At 41.8% G+C, this 15,260-nt stretch overlaps 1 protein-coding gene across 1 annotated transcript in view; it reads right to left on the bottom strand.

The window, feature by feature from the left end:
- Nucleotides 1-6,613: 6,613 nt before the first annotated feature.
- LOC311522429 (cytoplasmic dynein 1 heavy chain 1-like) overlaps nucleotides 6,614-15,260 on the bottom strand; it is a gene marked incomplete at its 5' end in the record, with an annotated part of 101,267 nt that continues 92,620 nt past the window's right edge. The window contains 5 exons of the mRNA XM_084631753.1: nucleotides 6,614-6,997; nucleotides 7,530-7,657; nucleotides 8,237-8,405; nucleotides 13,482-13,624; nucleotides 14,819-14,972. Of these exons, the coding sequence (XP_084487879.1) occupies nucleotides 6,869-6,997; nucleotides 7,530-7,657; nucleotides 8,237-8,405; nucleotides 13,482-13,624; nucleotides 14,819-14,972 (723 nt within the window). The 3' untranslated portion in view covers nucleotides 6,614-6,868. The remainder of the gene's footprint in view (nucleotides 6,998-7,529; nucleotides 7,658-8,236; nucleotides 8,406-13,481; nucleotides 13,625-14,818; nucleotides 14,973-15,260) is intronic.

Raw genomic sequence — 15,260 nt, 5'->3', positions numbered from 1 at the left:
TACGCCCACATCTTCAATACTGCATGCAACTGTGGTCGCTCCATCTCAAAAACAAAATATATATATTGGACTTTGGAAAAAGTTCAGAGAAGGGCAACAAAAATGATTAGGGGTATGGAAGGGCTGCTGTGTGAGGAGATTAATGACTGGGAGTTTTCAGCTTGGAAAAGAGATGACTAATGGGGGAATATGTTAGAGGTCTATAAAATCATGACTGGGGTGGAGAAAGTAAATAAGGAAGTGTTGTTTACTCCTTCTTATAACACAAGAACTAGGGGCTACCAAATGAAATTAATAGGACAGCAGGCTTAAAACAAACAAAAGGAAGCATATTTTCACACAACGCACAGTCAACCTATGGAACGCCTTGCCAGAGGATGTTGTGAAGGCAAAGACTATAACAGGGTTCAAAAAAGAACTAGATAAATTCATGGAGGATAGGTCCATCAATGGCTATTAGCCAGGATGGGAAGGGATGGTGTCTCTAGTCTGTTTGCCAGAAGCTGGGAATGGGCGACAGGGGATGGATCACTTGATGATTACCTGTTCTGTTCATTCCTTCTGCGGCACCTGGCATTGGCCACTGTCGGAAGACAGGATACTGGGCTAGATGGACCTTTGGTCTAACCCGTATGGCCATTCTTATGTTCTTCTCATGACTTTCTGTGGTGGGTTTCTTCCATAGAGACTAACAGATACTAATGCTTTGCAGACGAAGGCGTGTCTGTTTGAGCTGCTGAGAAAGAAGAGTAATAGTGACAGCTCCTCAGTGGAGTCTAGTCTGCAGTAGTGACTGACAGAATTAGACCAAGGAGAGACTGAAGATTGTCTAGGGTGTATGGGCTTGCCTGTGAAATACAATTGCTGTTGACAGTATTAGTTTTTAAAATGACAGAGCACTATAAACACCACTGTAGAAAAATCAGTTTTACAAACAGACTTTCCTCAGGAACATACCTAATGGTTTCCTTGGATCTGCACAAGTTCATATTATGCACACAGGAGATAGAGATGCAACTTGCTTATCACTGAAATGATTGTTAGGACTTGATTTAACTGATCTGACTTCAACAAAAATATCAACTCCTAGGTGGCAGCAGTATTTAATGTTATGGAGCAGCTCACAAGGGAGATAAAAGGAAAGAGAATGTATAGTTTCTAGCTTCTCTTAAGTAAGTTTCAGGGCTATAAAATACATTTCTCCACTTCATTCCCTCAAATATATTCTGTACAATAAAAAAATACAGTACAAACACCCACAGTTAAAGTGGCTTAGATAAAAGGTTGTTTTGTTTTTTTAAATGGTACTTTACTTTCTTGTGTCTGATTAGACTCTCGCAGAAATTTTTAGAGCACTTAAACTGAATTCCAAGAGATGTCCAATGCTAGTTAAAACAAGAAAAACATCTCTGCTCTCTACATAAAAACGTCCAGAAAGAACTTGTGGCAACCATGTATGAGACCATTTGTAAATACATATGTCTGATGGGAATACTTCTTTAAACAGGGCCTGCCTAGCACACTTACTGAAGGAGTCTTCAAGAAAGCAAGGGACACGCTACTTCAGGTAGGTTTATACACTTCTGCCATTTCATTATGTAGCAGCCTTGTTTAAATTTCCTTAAAAATAAACAGTTGTTCAGGTTGTGGAGTGGGTGGATGTGTTGATTCTAAATGATGCTGTTGCTTATGTTTTTCCAGTGTGATCTCTTAGTATTGCAGCAATGAAAGGTTGTGGGGAAACTGGATGGTTACCAAACTTTTTTTTTTCCAGAGAAATGTCAAGAACGGTACAGTGGATAACCTAGTGATCTGCTTTATTTAGACTTATTTGTTTTAGTTTTTAGATCCATATGATGGTGATTCAGAAGATGCATCAACCCACTCAGACTGTAGTTTGAATTCTCTTAATGATGTAAACTATAACCGAGTTACACCTTTGGTGCACAATTTGCCAGAGATGGTGGAAGACCTTTACTCTTCTGAAAACACAGAGTCCCTACATATGTCTTCAAACTGGGTCTCCCCAAAAACAGAAATCTGTGATGTCTATAAGCAGCCAGTAAATGACCTTAAAATACAGATGGAAGTTATCACTAAAGAGAAAAGTGATGTTCCAATAAGACTTGCCAGGCCATGTGAACGGCCCAGAACCTCTGGAGTACTTGCCTCTGCAATGTGGCTGACATCTGACTGTTCCTTACTTATGAGTGTTGAGCCTTCAAAATATGCCGGAGTCCTAGAAAGCCCAGTCACCACTACTCTGCAACAACCCATGTTAGCAAAGTCTGATGGTGAAAATACAATGTGTGACCAATCAATAATCAAGAGAAAACTAGGGCTTCCATTTCTAGAGGGTGTTGGTGAAAAGCTAAGAAGAAAGAAATTGCGTTCAACCTAATCTAAGGTACATATAGGCTAATTTATGATCTGGAATTCCGTCTGTTTAAATGTATATTATAGTAAATGAGAGAGAGAAGACTTCAAAATGTCAACTAGGACTAGCAGTACCCTACAGAACATTAATGCTTATGTAGGGGAATTGGAGCTAATATAGAGCTGTACCAGTCATTGTGATCAAACGTGATCCCTTTCAGCATACAGTACTCGGCCACAGGTACAGGAGTTGGGTTGCTGGGGAAGAACAGGACTGAAGGCAAAGTAATTATCCATTTCTTTAAGCAATAAGCGACAATGGATTCTATGCCTTAGCATTGTATACAATGCCTATCCTACTGCTGCAGGGGTCAGGCCTTCTCATGACATGGTGGTTGGAGAAATGCATAGCATCACAAATAACTAAACTGTAGGGTTGTTAATTCTGTAAATGCAGAATAAGTAGCACTCATCATATTGTTTCACCTTCACAGTGAGTGCGCCATCTTCAGTGAGGCCTGTTCCTGCTTTCTGCAGCTGCTTTGTTCCCATCGTGAATGGTCACTTGCAGGTTCAGCCTTGGATAACTGCCAAAATAAATCAAATCACACAAACCAGAAGTTTGGGGGAGCAGATAATCCTCATCAACTTTCATTTTGCAGGGTCAAACTGACTTTCCCTTTTATTTGGTGTTGATAATGAACTCTAACAGAGCCTGTTTCTTTAACCTTCTCTCCAGTACTGTGCATGCCAACGTGGGTTTATAATGTAAATACCCAACAGTTGAAGTTCTTCTACAATGAAGGGTTTTTATTTTTCCTTTTAGGAGAATGATTTTTCTTTCTCAAACCTGCTGTTAAATAGTGATCAGGGCCAGGAGAATAAATAACCATTTTAATTCGCATGGTTACCTCTTTTTGTCTTCCCTTCCATATGGTATGGGGTAGATTCTGGGGGGAGTAATCTAGAGAAGGAGAAAGGGCTCCATGGAGCCCCGTTGCTCAGCACTAGTAAAACTGTCTGCTACTGAACAAATGTAGATGTGTGGGATTTACCTAGTAGCAGGAAGAGTGAGAGAAGGGTATTTTGTTGCAGCACCACCCAGAGCTACAGGGATGTTTGTTTAAACTTCTTTTCAAATCTACTATCCCAGTATATAACCTGTTTTTTAGTACAATTGAAATAAACTACTTTAAACCAAGCCTGAACTTTATTGCTCTTCCTTATTAACTGTATGTTCTCAAGGTGGAGATGGGGGGGGGGGGGGGGGAAGTGTGGCAAGTGAAACATGTAAAATAAACCTACATCAAGTGTTCTATTAAACATCATCAGTTAGAACCTTTGTGTCTAGGTCCCTCTGTATCCTATTCCTACCCTCCAGCCTATCTACCACTCCTCCCAGTGTCATCTGCAAACTTGCTGAGGGTGCAACCTACGCTATCCTCCAGATCGTGAAACTGGCACTAGGATTAGTGCCTCCCACTACATCTATGGAGTATCTCCATAGCAGCATAAGCCTTGTTCTTTAGTCAGTGCTACATAATTTTTTTTCTAAATTTCTCAATATTTTTCAGTTCTTCTGTAAAAACTTTTTGGACACTTTTTTTGTTTTGTTTTTTGCTCTCTAGATTTCATCTCAGACAAATTAGAGGTGGAAAAAGACCTTCTATGTCTAGCTCGTTGGGATTTATTTCTACAACTGCTAGTAAGCTGAAAGTTGCTACTGGAGACAGTGAACAAACACTCTTGAAATCTGGACCTCAAGGTCCACCTCTTCAACCTACCAAAGGCCAAAGCTGGGGCACAATGTCTGAAAACCCCCAAAGTGTGTGGTGAACACTATTTAAGCTTAAAATGCTGGAGGATTCCTCATAGCATAGATCAGTATCTACCTCTACCAAATCCTAGCCCCATGTTAAACAGAAAAAATTCAGTGCCCCCATCTAGCCATGTAGAATAGAAATGGGCTCAGGAGACCAGTAGCTCTGTTCATGACCCCTTAAGGCTGGCATTAAACATCTTTCAGCTTTTTACTGCTGATTATTAAGTGCATGTAACATAGATAACAGTGAATGAAAAGAGTTATAGTCCTCACTTTTAGGGTCATTTGACACATGCAAGTCCAGATGTGTCAATCAGGGAAGGGAAGTAACCCAGTCTCCTTCCATCTCCTTCCATAATTGTGTCAAAGGGCTTACCTTTGATTTACTTCAACAACTGCATGAGACGATATATTTCAGGGTGAAGCTTTTCCTCACAGTTTAAATTATTTTCCATTTCACTGCCTGTAGCACCACCCTAAATAAATATTCGTGGATAGCCTTTAATATATTGTCAAGTGGTCTGAAACTCATAAGTTATCTATACAAGGCCTACATTTAACTGACAGCAAGGATCAGTTTAAGTATACTACAGCATCTTTAACATGTAGTTTAGGGGTCTATATCATGGCAGGTGTGAATGCACAACTCAGCTATTTTAGTGGAAGCTGAGAGACTACTGACAGAACCTAGCTCTAAAAGCCTTTTTTCATGGGAGCTCTAGAATCTCTAAAGCAGTGCTCATCAACTGAATTGTAAAAGGGGTTTCAGCACAATTCCCCTGTAATTTTTTCTAAGTCTGGCACTCTGGAGAAAGTTGCACTTTCTTCATTCCTCCCTCAAGGCAGCAGGGCTCAGGGTCCTCACATAAGAATCTTAGTGAGGCTCCACCAAAAGCGGATACTACCCACCCTCCCAATGAAAGACACCCTGCACTCCAACAATTAGGCTGCTGGTCAATGACAGGCTACTTGTACTGTTGCCAAAGTTGGCACACAGGTCACAAGCCATGTGGTGCCATCAGTCTAAGAGGTACCATTTCCCAATACAGTGCAGGTTGTGCTTTTATCCAAGTATACTCCTGCATATGTACCTCTGTGTAAGCATGGCTCATTGAGTTCTTACAGCGACATGATTAGCCCATCCAAGACCTGTGTTTCCCTGTGTACAGGAGTTCAGAGATCTCAAATGCCAAATGGGAATACAGAACAGTAAAGCTCTTTAATTACTAATGCAAATTTTGTTATGCATATGATATTCAAATTACCTGAAGACTACAGGAAGTTTAGACGGATACTCCATGTGGCAACATTCTGCAGTCCAAATACCAGTCTCATTTGATGAGGCTTTTAGAAGGCTTAGGGGCCTTCTCGTAAGCTTTAGGGCACAAGGAAGTCATGTACTTCCCTGGAAGGAATGTTAGAGGCAACATCCATGTTCAGAACTCACATCCCACAAAAAGCTCCTCAGAGGCAGAGAATGGCAGATTCTGTGCATGAGGAACAGCGATCAAGTGAGACAGTATTCAGAAATTGCAGGTTGTTTTGCTGCCCTAGAAATTTCTGAAGATAAAGGAGCCAAACAAGTAAAAATCTAGTAAAGATGTATTTTGAGAGCAGCAGAGTTTTAAATGTTAGCAACTACTGTGTAACCAAAAGCTATTTGGTTGGGTGGGTCAGATTTTTGGGTCTGCCAGCTTTAAAGTGTCCCTTTAAGGAATGAACAGAATAAAACCACTATCTTTAGCATATGCTATCAGAAGAGAGACACCTCAAGGTATTTGCCATAAGAAGTTTGGTAGGGCTATTAGTTTATGTCAATGATGCCGCTCTCAGAGGTGGAAATAATACCCATTCAAAAAAAATCCCAAGTGGATCTAAATTCAAGTGTCTGCAGGCATGTTGATATTAATGCAAAGTTACTTCCTCACACATGTCCACTGTGCTGGTTATTGTATCACTGGAAGTGATGAAACTGTTCTGAAAGTTAGCATTCTGTGTACAGGGTAGTTCTCACTTAAGTATGCAGGTGGTTCATATCTATACCATGTAGATTAAGCAATGTGTGCAGTTCATCACTCCTGTGTAATAGTAATATTGGCATAACCTCTCCCTTGCGTTCCTTTTTAAAACCAGTGTTTGCTCAATTTCAACTTGTTCCACTGAATTAATTTTGGCTTTTCTTGTTTCTGGTTACAGGTGATTTATACAGGAGATCTGCAAGTTAAGTACCACAAATGGTAAAACTGGTTTCTTAGTAAGTTAGCATCATTCATTATTGAAGACCTGGGTAATGCTTCACCATCATTCTCCATTCCTTGAACATTTAAAAGTATTAATGGAAGTAATTCTCTAGAGCAAGTCATGGCAAGAACAATGCTTTTAGAAATGAAATAAAGAACCACAAATCATGCTACAGAATTTATTGAATGTAGTAGGAGCCATCAAACATTACCATATGTAACTAGAGCCATCTAAAAACCACATCCAATTCTCCCTCAAAACCATCAGTATCACCAGAAACCCTGGCAAGAAGCCCAGCCTCTAGCAAGTCAACTTTACACCAATCCATCTGACAACTTAACCATGCCCTGGAGGTTAAAACTAACACTGTGGACTAGATTAAAGACACTGAATTTTACTACTATTTATCAGTTAGAAAATGTTATTTTGTTACTCTGTGCAGAGGACTGCAACACCACGTTCATAGAAACTGCGAGGATCTTCCTTGGTGGCTATTTCAAAGTCAACAGTGAAGATCAGATCAGCACGGGTGAAGTTCAGATAAACTGGTAATGTAACCTGGAAAAGAAGTTAGGCATTTATTAAAATGTGGATAAGACAGATGAATGCAAGATAAAAGTCAAAGGGAAGACAGCAAAGGTCCCCACCACTGGAAATTATGAAGAGGCATTCCATATTGAACTTTGCCCATCCTTCCCCAACCAAGATCAACTGTACTCCTAAGAAAGAACTCCCAGCCTGCCAGGCTAAAGTGTACTTTTTATAATACATTTCTAAGGTGTTGTTCAGACTTCTCAGGACCCAATGCTTCATGAGTTTACATTTCTTGGTACCCCCCAGCTAGCCACAAAGAAAGGGTGGTAGCAATACTGGATCTGTTTGTCAGACTCCTAGGAATTGTAACCCCCAGGTTGAAAACTCATATTGGAAAGGAACATCTGTGGTACCGCAAAATGTAAGACTAATGAAATGGAAGCAGGTATTTCCCCATTTTTATTCCATGGCACCAGAGAAAGTAGAATTTAAAGCTGATGAGCCACTACTGAAAGAAATCACAGAATAACAAAACTTATGTCTCCACATTACTTACCACATTAGCCTTTTTATCTGCATTTGTCTGCTTGATCCAGCGAAGCTGTGTTATGGGCAATATAGTTGATATAGCATTTGAAAGGGACAGTTTATTGTTACTGCATGTAGCTCCCTGAAGCTTCAAACCTATGAGTTAAGAAGTATGAAAATGTGAGGTCTTTCCTGAAAGTGAAGTGTATGCACATTTAAAGGAAGTTTCCTTTTCCACTCCATTTTCAAGTCCAGAGGTAGATTCACCCATCTAAAATGTGGTAATTGATATTTAGACCTACTGTTAAAATGGGAGACCTCATTTATAAATGAAAAAATACCCCAGAAAAGGTAACAGTGAAGGCTACTAGAGGAATAAAAAAGCCACCAGAGTGCTACCTCTAACATATTGACTGTTAGTTATTTGCATTTATCCATATTGCACTACTCCTGACAATGTTCATTCATAAGGATTCTCAACCCCTATGCACTAGCATAGCAAAGTTTTCCATTAACGTGTTTTTAAATAATGCAGAATCCCCCATAGAAATTGACTTCCAATGCTACTTCTCGTGCAACTGCAATCAAACTTTCACTGTGCTTGTTAACTCCCCTCGGTGTTATGTATCTGATATGGTCTGTACCAGCATTTTTACAGAAGATAAATACTCAGTGTTAAGGGCTAATAGCACCTATTTCCTTCCCTTCCACCTTGTAAAAAGCACATCAGCTAACCTGTGACTCCAAAACTGCAAGCATCCAGGACTGCATTCTGAGTAGCTGTAACATTGACTTCTAGACAAAGTTCTTCCAGGGACCAGCTGTTTGCTTGAGCCACATATTGTCTTGTAGCAGTAATATAAGCCTCAGGTACGAACAAGCCACCCAGGCACACATGGATGTTCTATTAAAAGAATTGTATGTTTTAGAAATTTCTATAGTAGCTACTGCAATGGCACTTAGCTGCATTCAATATCTATTTAAACAAAAAGTTGCACTAAAATATGGACCATCTTGCAAACTATGTATGGCATGTTTCCTCAGATGAAGATTTACCCTCAAAGGGATAGTTTCCTACTAACATACACATGTAGAAACAATTTTATGAATCCTAAAGTCTGTTTTATAGGAAAAAATTAGCAGTTTCAGAAGAGTTCAATATTTGTACGTAATTCTATTGCATATATATAAGTAGAATTAGAAATACAAATTTCCTAATGTGTCAACATTTCCCACAAGGCTGTGCTATAAGGTATTGTCTTCTTTGAGTACGTGCAGCGTATTCCATGCATGTGCCCAGCGCACCAAAGCCAGAGAACTTTGCCTAGCAGTACCTATAGAGGCTGTGCTCATGCCTTGGGACACCTCCTCTGGGTATTTAAAGGCAGCACCTCCCTGACCCTTCTCAGTTCCCTCTCACTGCCCATGGCTTGAATCGGAGCTCTGAGTGTTGTTCTCACCTCATGTTTTAGTATCAGTTTTCTGAGCATTATTTCTTCTAGATCAGCGGTTCTCAAACTATGGGTCGGAACCCCAAAGTGGGTAGTGATCCCCTTTGAATGGGGTCGCCAGTGCTGGCTTAGACTTGCTTAAACTTAGAACAAGCCCTACTGCCCAGGGCTGAAGCCAAAGCCCAAGGGCTTCAGCCCTGGGCAGCAGGGCTCAGGTTACAGGCCCCCTGCCTGGGGCTGAAGCCCCTAGGCTTCAGCTTTGGCCCCCTTGCCCAGGGCAATGGGGCTTAGGCTTCGGTCCCCCCTTTTGGAGTTGAGAAGTAATTTTTGTTGTCAGAGGGGGGTCACGGTGCAATGAAATTTGAGAACCCCTGTTCTAGATAACAGTAGCTTAGATTTTGTTTAGTGTCAATATAGTGTTTGAATAGCAGGCTGCCTCGTGTGATGCCCTCACCAGGGTTCAAGCACCATCTGTCACGTGAGGAGCATCCTCACACAAAGTATTTGTGGTGTCTCAGTGAGGGACACTTTATGGACTAGTGCTCCATTTGTAAGGTTTTGGGGTTGTTTTGTTAAAAAAAGGATTCAGGAGGCGAGAGACTTATGGCGGAAGCAGCACTTTCTGGAGCAGGCCTTGAGGCCCACTTCAGCACTGAGGCCCTTGTCTGATTGGTGGTCACCTTTGTAACTAGCAAGTAACTGTGCTCCATGTTCGGACTCTGGTGTTTCACTCAAGAGGAAGAGGAGTTACTCTCCATAACACTAATTGGGACCACTTCAGGGCTCAGGGAGACTCTTCCTCATCTTTTAAGAGGAGTGCTAACTGGCATCGTACTCCTGGCATGCAGAATGGAGCAGGTCCATCTAACTCAGGGGTTCCCAAACTGGGGGTCATGACCCCTCAAGGGGACACAAGGTTATTACTGGGTTGGGGGTGTGTGTGTCGTAAGCTGTCAGTGTCACTGCAAGCCCCGCTTCGCCTCCAGCATTTATAATAGTGTTAAATATAAAAAAATGTGTTTTTAACTTATAAGGTGGGGGGGGGGGTCACACTCATAGGCTTGCTGTGTGAAAGGGGTCACCAGTACAAAATTTGAGAACCACTGGTTGAACTGCTCCCTGGTACCATACTGAGACCAGCAAGAGCCTGTATCATTGACTCTGATTCTGGCCATGGGGTGTTCATTGAGTCCAGTACCAATGATGTCAGGACTGGAGCAGATTGTCTCCGTGCTGGTAGCATGTCAGGCAGCATCAGACCTGCTTTGCCTCTCAGTCCCTGACTCTCCACTAGTTCAGGAATTTTTCTGGGGCCGTAGCTTTTAATGCTTTGTTCTCAGTGGTGCCCATGGCACCTTCTAGCTGGGTTGCAGAACTGTTGGGTTTATTGGCAGTGCAGCTTGCACTGCCCATGTCCCAGACTGTGGAATTGAGGCAGATGCCAGGCCTGGCCCCAAAAGCTCCCCGTCAATGCTTGTGCGCTGTTTAGTACAGTCATTGCCCTAACAATAGATTCTGTTGTTGACTTCAGTACCGTCCTTGACCTCAGTGCTGGCACCTCTTGTAGTACCGGGTAGGATTGTGTCTCGCTCAATACCACCAATGCCCAATTCCCCATTCCTCTTTAGTACTGATGCCGCCCCCGTGTTGGGACGCTATCAGTACACCATGTTCCCTTTGCTCTATCTTCCACTCCCTGGGTTTTTAGCAATTGCATGATTGTGGTGACAGCATATCTCAGGAAGAGGGGATTTCATATCTTCCTGCATCTAGATGATTGGTACAGAGAGGCAAGTCCAGAGAAGAAGTCCTCATGTTCAGTTCACACTACGCTTACTCGATAGTCTAGGTCTCATCTTAACCAATGGGAAGTCAACATTAATTCCAGTACTGAGTTCACTGTGGCCCTGCTAGACTGAGTTTGAGAGCATTTCTGCCGACTGACTGATTTTGCATTATTCACCACCTGTGTCTGGAACTGCAGTCTCAACCCTCAACCACAGCCCAAGTATGCCTGAGATTGCTAAGCCATGTGGCTACATACACACAGAAAGTCCAATACGTCAGGTTACACCTTTGTCCTCTTCAAATGTGTTTGACATTGATCTATCATCTGATCCATCATCTGTTGGACAAACTGGTCTGACTTCCTCTGCCTGTCCGGACTCCTTATGGTGGACAACTGTTCAGGGAACGTGTGCCAGGGTGTTCCCTTCACCCAGTCCCCATCAAGCAGGACTACTGTCACTGATGCACATCCTTAAGAATATCAACATGATGTATTATGTGAACAGACGGGGGTGCATACTCCAATGTGCTGTGTCAGAAGGTGATCAGACTCTGCCAGTTTTGCATCAACAAAAACAATCACTGTGGCCTGTCATTTACCTAGGATCCAGAATCATCTGGCAGATCCCCTCAGTAGAAAATTTCTCCTTGAATTACAAGTGGTCTAAAAAGCCCTGTGTCCTGCGGCACCTCTTTGCAGTTTGAGAATTCTGATCTGTTCAAGACAGACAAGAAATGCTATCTATTTTGCTCTTGAGGGTGTGGGTCTCAGTCGAGGCCTCCAGTTGATGCTTTTCACCTGATTCTGGGAATCAGCACTCCTGTATGCCCTTTCCTCCAATTCCAATCATCCTGGAGGTCATTCTCAAGCTGAAACTGGATCGTGCCAAGCTCATTCTCATTGCTCCAATGTGGCAGAAACAATATCAATTCTCTGACCTCAGGTTATTGTCCTCAGGTTATTGGTTTGGCCTTCCATATCTCTTTCTCTTCACCCTGACCTCTTTCTTTCTTCCTTTTTGTCAGAAAGCTCCTTTCCTTGTGGCAACATCATCTGCTAGGAGCACGTGTGAATTGCAAGCTCTGATGGCGGAGCATCCTGACACACAATTTTCCAAAAACAAAGTAACCCTTCAGTCACACCATAAATTTTTATCTAAAGTGGTTTCTCAGTTTTACTTGAAACAAATTATATATCTACCAGTGAAAGTGGCAAAGAGTCCTGTGGCACCTTATAGACTAACAGACATACATGACATGCACCTGAAGAAGTGGGTATTCACCCACGAAAGCTTATGCTCCTATACGTCTGTTAGTCTATAAGGTGCCACAGGACTCTTTGCCGCTTTCACAGACCCAGACTAACACGGCTACCCCTCCGATACATATCTACCCGTGTTCTTCCCTGAGCCGAATTCAACCTCAGATGAACAGCATCTTCACACGTTGGATGTCAGGTGATGTTTAGCCTTTTACAGATAGAACTAAATGCTTCCTTTCTTCATCTCATCTGTTTCATATGTGAACCAAATGAAGGGGCAAGCGGTCTCTTCACAGATGATCTCAAGGTGGATAACTTTCTATATCATGACAGCATATGAAGCAGCTCAGATTGGGCCTCCACAAAGGGCCCAGGCAATGATGATGGCATTTCCAAGTGATGCTCCTATATTAGGAATTTGCAGAGCTGCCACTGGAGCCTGTGTACATATGTTTAAAACCAATATGCCACTAATGCTAAATCCAGATCAGACGAAACCTTTGAGAAGGTAATCCTGCACTCCTTGTTTAAACATATTCCAAGCCCCACCTCCTGCAAATACTGCTTGAGAGTCACCTACATGAAATTCATGGCTGTGACTACTTGAAGAAGGAATTACAGTTCAGTTAAGTAACTGTTTCCGTTTTTCTAGATGTGATGCAGATGTGTATTCCACAACTCACCCTCTGCATCGGAGTCTGTACTCTTGATATTTGGAGCAAAGGAAATGAGGGAGGTTGGGGGTGCACCAACCTTATACAGCCACAGTAGAAGCTAGGGTCACAGGGCATGAGTGCTGCCCCTACATGTACAGCTAGTCAAAATTATTTGCTTTGGTGCTCGGGACCCACACGCACCTACATGGAATACATGGCTGCATCACATTTTGAAGAACAACAGTTACAGAACAGTAAGTAAGACTACGTCTACACTACCACGGTAAGGCGACCTACACTACACAACTCCAGCTATGTGAATAATGTAGCTGAGTGGACATACTTTAGGTCGAGTTACCACAGGGTCTACACCAGGGCAGCGGGGGTTGATGTCAGAAAGTCTCCTGTCAACTTACCTTACTCTTCTTGTAGAGTACAGGGGGTTGACTAGAGAGCACTCTATTGTTGATTTGGCAGGTCTTCACTAGACCCGCTAAATTGACCGCTGGTGGATTGATCCCGGCAGTAGTGTAGACATAGCCTAGCTGTTTTTTCCCATTGCAGCAACTATTCTGTGTGCATGATCTGTAGCTAGGTTTGGAAAATGGCAATTTTTAAACACAGGAAGTCATTCAGGTACACCATAATATACAAGCACGTTTGAAGCGGTGTCCAGGTAAGATTTCTGATAAGCTCCTTAGCTAAAGCGTTTCAATGCTTTTTACACTAACAGATATAAGCAGTTACAGACTCATGTAACCCTGATTTCTCAGAATTCAGAAAAGCCTTTAATGAGAAAAGGCAATACAACGCAAGATAGATACCTTTAGTTCTTTTGCTCCACCAGAAGCAGCTGCCTGGGAAATATTCTGTAGTTGTTTAATGCGTTCACTGAAGTCAGACACCCACTGAATAACAGTCATGCCAGCAGGTACAGTGTAATGAGACCAGCTATGAGGCACAATACCTAGAGAAGACATATCCAAGGTAAGAGCTCTGTATGGGTATGAGTTGGATTACACACTATTTCCAAATGCAATTTTACCCTTTCAGTGGCAGCCACTTCGCTATTACTGTGTTTTACAACAGATTTTTTTATACCACCAACCACAATGGGGTTCTAACCTAACTGGGACCAGAGAGTACAAGTGTAACACAAACTGAAAGACAAACAGAATTTCATGACATTATAGAAAGCTACCTAGTTTTCTAAAATGTGTTCTTCAGATGAATATTTAAACAGAAATTACTGTCTGAAGTACAATTTACTAACAAATCCTGGAAGACATTCATTAGTAAGTTCAACTGCATATACACATCAGGTCTCAAAATACATCACAGCTAATTTTACAATTAAGCCTTTTGCAACATGGAAGACACCAATTTTAAGGAGTTACTGCAAAGGGTACCACCACCTTTATCCTTGGGTCACACGGCAAAGAATATTTTATTAATTCAGTGTACAATAGTTCTGCTTAAATCGGTATCTCAACCACCAGCATATTCCACTGTATTGGTACAAAATGTCCCCTTTTCATCATACTGCCAAATGTATGAGCAGAGAAAATCAAGCCAGGGTAACTTTTGGAGTTCCTCTGATAATTTTGTTACAAGTGAGTGCTTAAAACTTAAGGTTTAGATGGAAACTGATTTACGGTCAATTAACACCAGGCTCCAACTGTTTGTTTCAAACTCAGCAAAATCTTATTTTTTGATACCAGTCTCAGTTTTAGTGCTGCCAACTCTCAATTCTTTTCCAAGTCACACAATATAGATGTCCTACTTAAATCTCCAGCTCCTGGACAGTAACATGAAAGTTTCATCTTTCATTTAAATAGTTTCTAGCTCCCACAGTTGCAGAACAAGGTTAAAAACCACAATCCAAGTGAACCCCAAAGGCAAAAAACCTAGATTGACTTGAAAAAAAATAAATCAAATTTTTAAGCCAATCTTATGCTATTTGAATGGTTAGGTTGGCAATACTGCAGTTCATATATGTCACAGGACCAACCTCACCATTTTGACTTCAGAATTTTGTATTAGGCAAGAATAGTGTTTTTTCTTTCCCCTGGTCAGTGCTGGAAATGAGAAGACATCAGCTGATGTAACAGGATTACTGGGAAAGCATTCTAAAAAGAGAAGCTTGTTTGAAGTAATATACCTTTCACCAATTCGTTTATAAGTGTACGCAAGTAGTTGGTCTGTTTCTTCTTGCCTTCACAAACCTGAAGCACATCGGCAAGATCCTGATGGACATTCTGAAGTAATTTGTCTCCCATTTTCACCTCTCTCTCAAAGAATCGGAACAACGGATCCTTATTTAAGCAAGAAAAAAACATGATGAGCATCTTCTGGTGGGAAAACTAACTTAGCCCTGCAACACTGAAGGGCACTAGTTGGCTGCCCAAATCCCACATACATTAACATCAGCTGTTAAGGTCTCACCGTAATGTGTTTTTTACAATGCAGTCACTTCCTCCACCCACCCCAAAGATGCAGCTGCCCCACAGATAGTAGTTTAAGGGAAGCGAAGCAAATACTTCATTCCCTACTGACACCAACTGCAGGTGGGAACAACAGTGTGCAAGCTGCCTGCTGCAGTT

Source organism: Lepidochelys olivacea (assembly GCF_965140295.1).
Source record: "Lepidochelys olivacea isolate rLepOli2 genome assembly, chromosome: 6".
In the NCBI taxonomy this organism is placed as follows: domain Eukaryota; kingdom Metazoa; phylum Chordata; order Testudines; family Cheloniidae; genus Lepidochelys; species Lepidochelys olivacea.
Note: the sequence above shows the minus strand (reverse complement) of the source record. Positions and strands in the feature narration are given on the sequence as shown.